Source organism: Austrofundulus limnaeus, unplaced genomic scaffold, assembly GCF_001266775.1.
Source record: "Austrofundulus limnaeus strain Quisiro unplaced genomic scaffold, Austrofundulus_limnaeus-1.0 Scaffold375, whole genome shotgun sequence".
Lineage (NCBI taxonomy): Eukaryota > Metazoa > Chordata > Actinopteri > Cyprinodontiformes > Rivulidae > Austrofundulus > Austrofundulus limnaeus.
The window spans coordinates 247,386-257,146 of NW_013952777.1; the positions used below are offsets into that span (position 1 = coordinate 247,386).

Sequence of the window (9,761 nt, forward strand, 5' to 3'; positions counted from 1 at the left end):
ACACACACACACACACACACACACACACACACACACACACACACACACACACACATACACACACACATCCTTGAACATCAAACTCAGGAGGACATTGTATTGACTTCCATTAATTTTTGTAACTGCATTCATGCCAAACCTAGACATTTTTCCCTAAAACTAACCATTACTAGTCTATTCCTAACAKTAATCTTAGCACAGCAGAGCTGCAAATAATGTGAGGATATTGAAGAGGTTCTCACTTTAAATCAAAGATCACACATTGATAGTAAACGGTCCCCACTCTATAGTAGAAACAAGTACACACACACACACACAGAGCTCCTCCTTAGTTTGTATGTGTGTGAGTGGCTTCCCAGCCTGTTGCTCCACTCTGTAAAATCAGCTTTAGTGGTGAGTTCATGACTCTCATAAGGGATGCCGGGTTTGTAGGTAGTCCAGCAACAGGGACTTTGTGTGTGTGCGTGAATGTACTTGTTTGGATTTTATGTGTGTGCAGTAATGGAGACGAAGTGACCCCGTGTCTCAGGCTAAATCTCTTTTTAAATTTCACACAGTTTTTTTTTTAGTTTCCCGCAGTATGGATTCTGCTAATCCACCTCCTGTTATTAGAAGGTGGAGCTGCAGTCCTGCGTGTACTAAATTAGTGTGTGTGTGTGTGTGTGGGGGAGGGGGTTGTGTTTGTGTGCATAGCGACGGACACATTTGGAGACGGTTCAGGACCCATTTGCCTGCCAATAAAAACTTGTAAGTCRTGCTGACTCAAAGCGCAGGACTCTTGTCTTGTAACAAATAATCTGCAGCCGAAAAGCACTCAGAACTGGCAGTGGAATTCCAATACATCATAATCCTCTAGTGTTTGTGTGTGACTAGAGAGTCTTTATATCCTTCATGGGGACACTGCTAATCTTGAGGCTAAAACATCGCCACACCTTTCCCCCCAGAACTGACGCATGTAGTCATTTTCTATAGGATGGTGTTGAGTTGAAACGTGTTTTGTGTAGGAGTTACATACCTTGTTTAAAGTCTCTGTGTAGCTGGTTAAGTGGTCAAGTAAGTTTCGTTGAGAAAAAAATAAAAGTGAGAATGAGGTAGCTTGCTGACAAGTGTGAGCACGTAGCACATCTTCTGCTGCGTTGCAGGTTTGCAACAAAGATTCCAGGTGTTTGTGCTTGCTGAAATCTGTCCAGACAAATTAGGAACCATACATAAGCTTTTGGCTCGGCACTAAATGTAGCTTACTAATGAATAGTTGCTGCTTATATATTTATTTTTTACACAATCCACATCTAAACTCCGGGCTTAAAAAATAAAACAGTTGCTCCCTGCTTGTGCTTGGTATTCCCACAAGTGTTCTCAAACTGCTGCTGAGGTGGTCACAGGTCGATTAAGGAGCTAAAATATAAAACATATTAATTAGCCAAGAATTTTTTTTACAGCTTTAAAAATGATTAACGTGAGATCAATTTAGGATGTTAAAGTTTTACAAGCTTTTTCATCTTGATTATGGACAAGATTCGTTAAAAAAATACAAGGATTAATGCCAAAAAATGGGATATAGACAATAAGAATTCCATAAAACAGACTCGTGTTTGCATTCACGGTTCAAATTTTCATTGCTTTGCTGTAAATTTGTGCACATTGCAAATAAAGCTCTGCCAGCATTCGAGTTTAGTTTATTTAAACTAATCTAAATTTTCTCATGCAAGCACCTGACCTGCAAATGACTGTGAGGAGAAGAGGAAAAAAAGTCAAGGGAGGGAGAAACATGAAGAAGGTGATTTATGAGTTAATTTGTCAACTGAGTACAACAAGGAAAATCATAACTATAATTCCTTCACACACACAGACACAAACACACACACACACACACATACCTGCAGTGTGCATCCAAACACATACACAAACATAATGATATGACTTTGCATTAGCTTTACATTAGAAAAATATATTAATAGCTGGTGGAGCAACAGATGGATCAATAAAACGTTCCAAAAACAAGCAGAAACAGGGTGTATAGTGTTACAGATTGTTGTATTCTTGACTTCTTTGTGATTGATTGGTGGAAACTACAATTATGCAAGTGCATAAGTGCAAATGTGATGTTTGACATGACTAATGCATGTCAAAGTCACATTCCAGGAAGCAGGGTTTATTTAAACCTGTTACCCAAAGAAAGAAAGGACATAAATTGTTTCATTTCATATTCATGTGTCTGCTTGTGTGCGTTGCCAGTGTGTAGGAAGGATATATGAGTCGGGCATTAATTGTGGTTGCGCAGCAGACAATTGATGTTAGCCACGCAGTGACAACCTGATGATAAGTACACGACTACCCGTCAGAGCTTGCTTTCTCTTGTTGTCTTTTAAATCACGTTGATTGGCAGCCAGGAGGAGTGTGTGGTTACACAGTTATTTTAAGTGGCTCTGCGATATGAATATGCATGCAAACCTCTGTCCGCATGCGCTGAAATCCACCGACTGCTCCTGACGAACGTACGTGACACTGACACATCCAGCTGCGTGTAAATCTGGGGTTTGTGCAGGCTGCGAGTGTGCACATTCGCTCAGGTTACTAACTGTTATTGAGTGCCGGGGACGTGTGCACATGTGTGTGTTTCAGTGTGTCTCGTATTACTAATGTAATATTGGTTGTAGGCTCTGGAGATGTGCACGTGCAAGCAAGTGCACGGCAGATATTGAGAACTCCACATGAATTTAAATCAATGAGCTCATGGAGTAACCTTTTGTATATCCAATCTGCATCTTTCCACCACTCGTTATTAAATTATCCCCTAATTGGTCACGCAACAAAGGCAGCTGATGAAAAAGACAATTTCTTGCTTTTAATTGGGCATTTCACGTGCGCTTTGCGTACACCTGTGTGCGGCTGACTTGACTCAGTGTGTGTGTGTGTGTGTTTTGGGTGTAATGAGAATAGGACATTAGCAGGGGCTTGGCAGACGCCGTCGCAATCAGTTCCACTCTTCCCGCTGAAGGAGGGAGAGCAGTTGGAGAATTAATTCTGACATTAGCAAAATCAGAGGGAGGAAAAAAAAGAATGTTGGAGACAAAAAGAATAAAACTCACCCAATCTCCTTACATGACTTTAGCGGATTGAGTTCTGGCAGGAACACACGGCTGGCATGTTGTTTTGATTTCACTGTATGATCGGTTCATGCATATGTCAAACATATGTGCCCCTGATGAGAATCCAGCTCCTACAGTTTTTGAGCTTTACAAGTCATCTTTCTTTTTCCATGTGTTTTTTTAAACAACTTTAGCTGCACCATCGATGGTAATTTTTTTCGAGAGAGAAACATCTCTCCAAAAAAAAAAAAGCCCAACTATTGTTGCTCAGTGTAGAGCTGAATAGTGAAGCTCATTGTGTTGTGATGGGAGGCAGGGGAGTGAACAGGCCATAAACACCGGCCCTATAACACCCAGGGGTCGTGAAAAGGTGAAGCCTCACTCCGGTTTTCCTTTTTCTCCACTATTTTTCCCCCTCTTTCACTTCTCTCTCTCTCTCTCTCTCCATCACTCTTTATCTCTTCATGAGTCCTCTCCCTTTTTTTTCATTTCCCCCTCTTTCCACCTCCGTCATCGCAGCCCTCTCCTCTCATTCTGTGTCAGCTTATTAATGGTCACAGCAAGAGTGTCTGGTGTGCAGTGCGGAGCCCCTTTGCTCTCTTTCTCCTCCTTCCCTACCATTCTCCTGCTCTCCATCTCTTCATTCCCTTGGCTGCTATTATGAGAGGCATTTTGTCCTTTGTTCCAGGCCCCATGGTGCATCTGGCCTCAGATATGAGGACGACAGTGACAGGAAACTGGCAAGAGTTTTTGAGAGTGGGGGTGCTCAGACTGTGGATTCGTTGCTCGGAGTTTTGACTGTCGTTTTCCACCATAAAGGGAAGGAATGATATGATAAGGAGGGAGCCAGCAGGAGAAGGAAATGATATAGAAAGGCACAGTCACTGTTGTTTAGTAATTGTAACACTCCAATCATTTATTCTTTTAAGTTTACCTCAGCGCCAAAAAGGATCCGCTAAAGCAACTTCTTTTGCTGTATCAAAGCATTTGATGAGAGGTAGACGGACGGACATAAATAAGGAGAACAGATGCGATGAGAAACATGAAGAGGAAGGAGGCGAAGAGAAGGAGAGGTCAATAGTTAGTCGTTTTTGGCCTCGAGTTGACCTTCTGTAAAGGGTTTGGAGAGCAGAGGAGAGGAGAGTAAAAAGGAATGCTCGGGCCTCCTCAGCCCTCTTTGCCCTTGCTCCTCCTCCCCATATCTCCCCCAGCAGAACAGGGTAGCAGGGGAGGAAGGGAGGGAGAGCRCGTTGGTGATAAAACTCCAGACGTTCCCTCATTTGATGGTGCTCCGCCATGTCAGAGCATTCTTACATTCCTCCCTAACTCTTCCTACTTCTTTCTCACCTCCCCTGACATTCTAAATCTGCATACTTTAGTCTAACAAATATGGAACTTAAGTATAAAAGTTACACTTTTAGTAATAAGAAACTACATGTTGATACGACTTATTTGCTGCCTTTGTCTGGCAAAAGAATAAATATCTGAAGCAGCTTAAAAGTGATGACAAATCAGTATATTTTTGGAATGCAATAATGCTATAGCAAAAATGTAGGTTGATGGTTCTTTTTTTGCTATCCATTTATGTTATTGTCTTTTTACTTAATTCCCAACATCTCTGTTTTCAAAGAATTAAATGGAGCAACCAAATAAAGCAGTTTTGATTGGGGATTATTAAAGAAATCGAAACTAAAAGAAGCCCCTTTCACCTATCATTGTGGAAACAGATGCAGCATGCTTGTATCCTATGGTTTCTATTCCCTCTTTTCTCTATCCCTTGAGCTCATAAATGGTCTGTTTTCAAGCTTTTTAAAAGTCTAGCACACTATTGTTCCCCGTAACTTCAGCTAATGCTCCCCTTTTCAGAGATGAAATAGAAGTGTCCGGTGGGGCAACAGCAGGAACACATAAATCAAGTCAGAAGCCCCAAGAGTCCTCTCTCCTTGGGGTCATTACAGGCCAAGGGGTCATTTCAAATGGGGTTAGCCTGAGCAAGGCCAGAGCAGCTCTTCTGTGAGGGCATTAACGGGTGTGAATACACATAAGACTGGGTGAGGGAGGGATTAGCTCTGTGTGTGTGTGTGTTGCCCAAAAAAAGTGAGAAGCTGATTTGGATAAGAGTGATRGTGTGAGTGTGTTTGCGCTCAATAAATGGTTTGATTGTGCGTCCAGAGAAATGCTGGCGAAATCTTGCCTCAGCAAAAACAGACACGCTCTAAAAACAAAGTAACACAGGGTCACCTGTCGTAGGCAAGTAACGCCCAAAACAATGCCTCTCACCAGAGGCAACGTGACATGTTTCTGTCAGCAACACTTGCTACGCTGCCACGTTCGAAGCCGAGCGAGCGCGTTAAACCGTCAGCATTCTCGACTCGTTGTGAGGTGGAACGTCTCCGGAAGAGGAGAAGATGGGCTGAAATGTTTCAGACAGGCAAAAGTGAAAAATCCCAGCAAAGCCTTGGCCCACAAAGACCCCAGTGTTCAGGCTGTTTGTGTGTTGAGGCAGGTTCGCACAAGTTGGGAAGTTCTGACTTTTCAAAGACAACTCCCTTGGTTGTTAAAATTGGCAAGATGTGACTTTCTCTGTAGCTCTATGAGGGGTTTACTGGGGCTCAGTGATGCTTATGGGAAAGTAATTACTCCTTATCACTGTTATGGTTAGCTAAAAAAAGAGGCTGCTTTGGAAATGTGGTTGTTTTTGTGCTGGATGCCAAGGTTTCCAGAGCATTAGTCAGCATTTTTTCCTTAATCTTGTTTTGAGTAAAGCTCTGACTGTGTTTCTGTGTTTTTTGTCTCTTACCCTTCCTTTTCTTTCACCCCTCCCTCCTGTTTTACAATCCTGGTCCTCCTCTCTCTTTCACCCTCTTCAGGTTCATTAATGCGAGGAGGAGAATAGTGCAGCCCATGATCGACCAGTCAAACCGTGCAGGCAAGTCACCWATATACTGTTTTCAAGTCATGCAGGCGCAAGCCGTCCACTCATCCAGGGGCCTCTCAGCTGGTAAATGTAGGACGAATGCTTCGTGTTTGGAATGTCCAAATATTTCAGGGACTTTCCTCTTCCTTATCACTGACCAAAAAAGCAAAACATTACAAAATTAACAGCAACTGTTAAATAATCTAGCATGAGGTGAATATATATCAATCAATAAGTAGTAGAAATGGGGCTGTGTTCTCAGTAGTTTCTTCTTAAACCTTACCCCATTTGGTTAAACCCAATGGGTTAAACCATAACAATAAAAAACATGTTTGATTTTTTTTGAAAGGGTGGGGGTGACCCTTGATTGGCTTCTTGGCTCCAGACCTGTTTTGACCCTCATCCCTTCATACACCTCTAAACACCCTCCCTCAACCCCACTTTTGGCTGTTTCAGGGTGCGAGGGAATGAGTGAACAGTCCCCCGGTGCATGGCTTGGTTTGGACTGCTGTAAACTTTATTACCTGTAATAGGGGTCAGAGGTCAGAGTGGCATTAGGGGCACGCAGTAAAGTTCAAAGGCATTCATTGGGGGCCGAGGTCTTGCTTTTGCTTGACTGACCCCCAAACAGCCTAAATCGAAGGTAAGTGGTCTTCTATGAGAGCAGAACAATGGAGAGAAGCAAAAAATAGGAACCGTATCAGGTTTCAGTTGTTCTTGCTGCTCAGTTTTAGGCAGTATTTATGAGATAAAGCRTTTAGATAGGACTGGATTCTGGGACCAATCAGTAAGAATGAGTTTTTGCTGAAAACCGGTTGGAGCTTCAACCTGGAATTCATTTGGAATCTTTAACTGTATACGTGCAATTACACATTGAGAGTAGCAGCAGTGGCATTGAAAGCATTGCAGCATCATGTGCCAACATCTCCTTTATTAAATATCATATTATGGACATTTTAGACTTGTCAGTCTGTATTAAGTAGGATAAATGTTTTGGATAAAAATGTGAAAATGTCCTCAATTTGCATGTTGGCTGGTTGTGCAAACAGATGGCATCCGAACACAAACATTGTGTGTGGATCTTTATGATAAACAGTCTGAGTGCTATCAGGCAGATTTACTATGTTCTGACTGAATGTACATTTTAAAGCACTATACAAAGTTCTTCAGTTATGCTAATATGCTAAATGGGTTTAATTTTGGTTTTTATAATGAAGTAATTATGTTTAAACCAAGACTTTGTGAATCTTCAAAGTACCATAGTGTATATTAAACTCTTAGTCTGATCCCTCTTAGAGCATTTAGCTGCATTAAAGTCTACTGGGGGCTTACAGKGGAGAGCCAGTTGTACAGACACATAGCAGAATGACGCTGAAAGACAACGGTGTCTTCCTGTGCGTGCACCAGCCAACAGATGATCCTGCTCCGGCTGCTGAGCTTTAATTAAAAGGACTAATTGACCACTCTGCTCCCTCCCTCCAATCCTCCCGTCCCTCCCACCTTGTCTTCTCCTCCATCCACAGTAAGTCAAGGAGCTCCCTACAATCCAGATGGCCAGCCAATGGGTGGCTTCGTCATGGACGGCCAGCAGCACATGGGAATCAGACCACCTGGTAAGGCTTTCTCTGTGTGTCTGTCCTTTTTCCTTTCCTCCGTAGTTCTTCTGATATTACTTCTATCTTGTGGTTGCCTCATCCACACCCCCCCCCCCCCGCCTTCCCAAATCTTGCCCTATCAGCGCTCTCTTTGTCTCCCCAACTTCATTTCAGCCTCCCCACTCTTTTAGTCACTTTCTGTTTATTTGGTGTATTTTATTACATGGGACAATACATCTCCCATGTTGATGTATTGTACCGTCATGCTTGGGCAAAAATGTCGCCCCAGGTCAGTTCATTCTTAAACACAAGCAAATCTACTTGGAATAAATGACTGAAAACCAGAATTACTTAAAACAAAACTTTGAAAAAAGAAAAGCAAGTTCTTTATTCCTTTTGTACCAGTTTACAGCAGAAACACAAACTGTTTAATGCCAGATTCGCAACATACAAGAGGAATGCATGCAAGAAAAAACAAAAGAATTGTTGCATTTTTTTTCCAACGTAAAACTGTATTAGATCACAGGAAGTATAATAATTCAGTGTATTCTGGTTTAGTCATGCATGACAACTATACAACTTTCAGATATTTTTTACATCTTAACCAGTCTTCAGATTTGCAACAAATAACTGCCCAATGTTGCCACAGAACCTCAACAAAAAATGTGCTCATTGTGTATTTATGCAGATGATAGACAGTTATTGCAGGAAGCATACCATGCCTGTGCTTCAGTATAATTCTTGAAGTGAATTTACTAGCCACAATATATGACTGTCCTGTGGTAGTTTTGCAAATAGTAGAATCCGGGCTCCCAAACATTTTAAGACACACATAGTGTTTCTCCTCCCCATCCCACCCTTTCCCGAGACACTAGAGCAGGTGTGTTTTATCTCATTACACCGCCATCTCTCTCACTCCCACTTCCTCAAACTCGGTTGCTCTCTCACGCCATCGGGTTTAATCCCAGAGTTTGTCCTTAAGCTCTCCTCCTCCTCCCATATCCTCTCTTTTCTGGGATTCTCTCAAGTCTCTAACCCAATCTCACCCTCCGCTTAAAGTCAGAAGGTTTGGATAAACTGCCAACCAACTTAACTATCTTGTTCTCGTCCTCAACATCTTCACACACCCCTCCCAGTTTGAATTGGAGAGCTTTGTTGCTGTACTGTTTCAAATTGGCATTAAAGTACAACAGGGACACTGTTTTTTCTGAATTAACTGGCAAAGCAGCTTGAACACATTACATTTTGTAGTTTTTTATTGTTTGTTAATTTAAATAAAGCTTTTTTTTTTCTATAGGGCCGATGGGTGGAATGGGCATGAACATGGGCATGGAAGGTCAGTGGCACTACATGTAGCCCTACCCGAGCCTTAACAATCACAACACAAAGGGAAAAGTAAGTACACTTAAACTTGGTTTTGAACCACAATATCTTATTTTTGTGTTCATTTTATCAGAGGAGTTGTGTTTTAAACATTATGAAAGCAGATCTGCGACTCAGATACAAAGGATTATCAAAAGCTTTTCTTCTTTTTTAACATGCACTGTATGCAGCTACAACTTTAGAATTCTGTCACATAAATTTAGAATATACTCTTCTTGTCTGGCTAATAGTTTTCCCCCAAACAAATATATTTGGAAATAATTCCCTGGGATTTTTCAACATGTGTAAATGGGGTTTGTGGATACAAGCAGGCTCTTGTTCTTCCCAGGCGGGTTTTTTCATCTGTTACTTTTCCTCTAACTCTCTGACCCAGTGCGTGGTGATAAGAGCCTTTGATCACATCCATGTAACTCTTTGTGTATGTAGTCTGTGTGCKAGTGTTGCTCTCTCCCACATCCAACAGACACAGAACCAAACATTTTTCACATCAGTCAGTGGAGGTGAGAAAAGCAAAAACAGCGAAAAAAAAGAGGAAAAAAACATCAAATAACAGCTTTTAATAGTAATCAATGGGAAAGTGTTCCACTATCAATACAAAGTACATATTGAGAGATGGTTCTGTGCACTGGTTTGGTTCATGCGAGAGGAAGAGAGGGGCAATTGGAAGGAAAGGAGGCGGGGCTAGCGTTGGGAAAGGGGATGGGTGGGGGACTTAAGGTAGTGAGGGGGCGGGGGCAGGTAGAACGTTACTATGGCAACAGACTGATTGGCAAAAAT

The 9,761-nt window shown here is 42.0% G+C and overlaps 1 protein-coding gene across 1 annotated transcript in view; it reads left to right on the forward strand.

Moving 5' to 3' along the window:
• meis1b (Meis homeobox 1 b) overlaps positions 1-8,974 on the forward strand; it is a gene marked incomplete in the record, with an annotated part of 80,313 nt that extends 71,339 nt beyond the window's left edge. The window contains 3 exon segments of the mRNA XM_014023528.1: positions 5,960-6,018; positions 7,530-7,619; positions 8,899-8,974. Coding sequence (XP_013878982.1) covers positions 5,960-6,018; positions 7,530-7,619; positions 8,899-8,957 — 208 coding nt within the window.
• Positions 8,975-9,761: the final 787 nt, after the last annotated feature.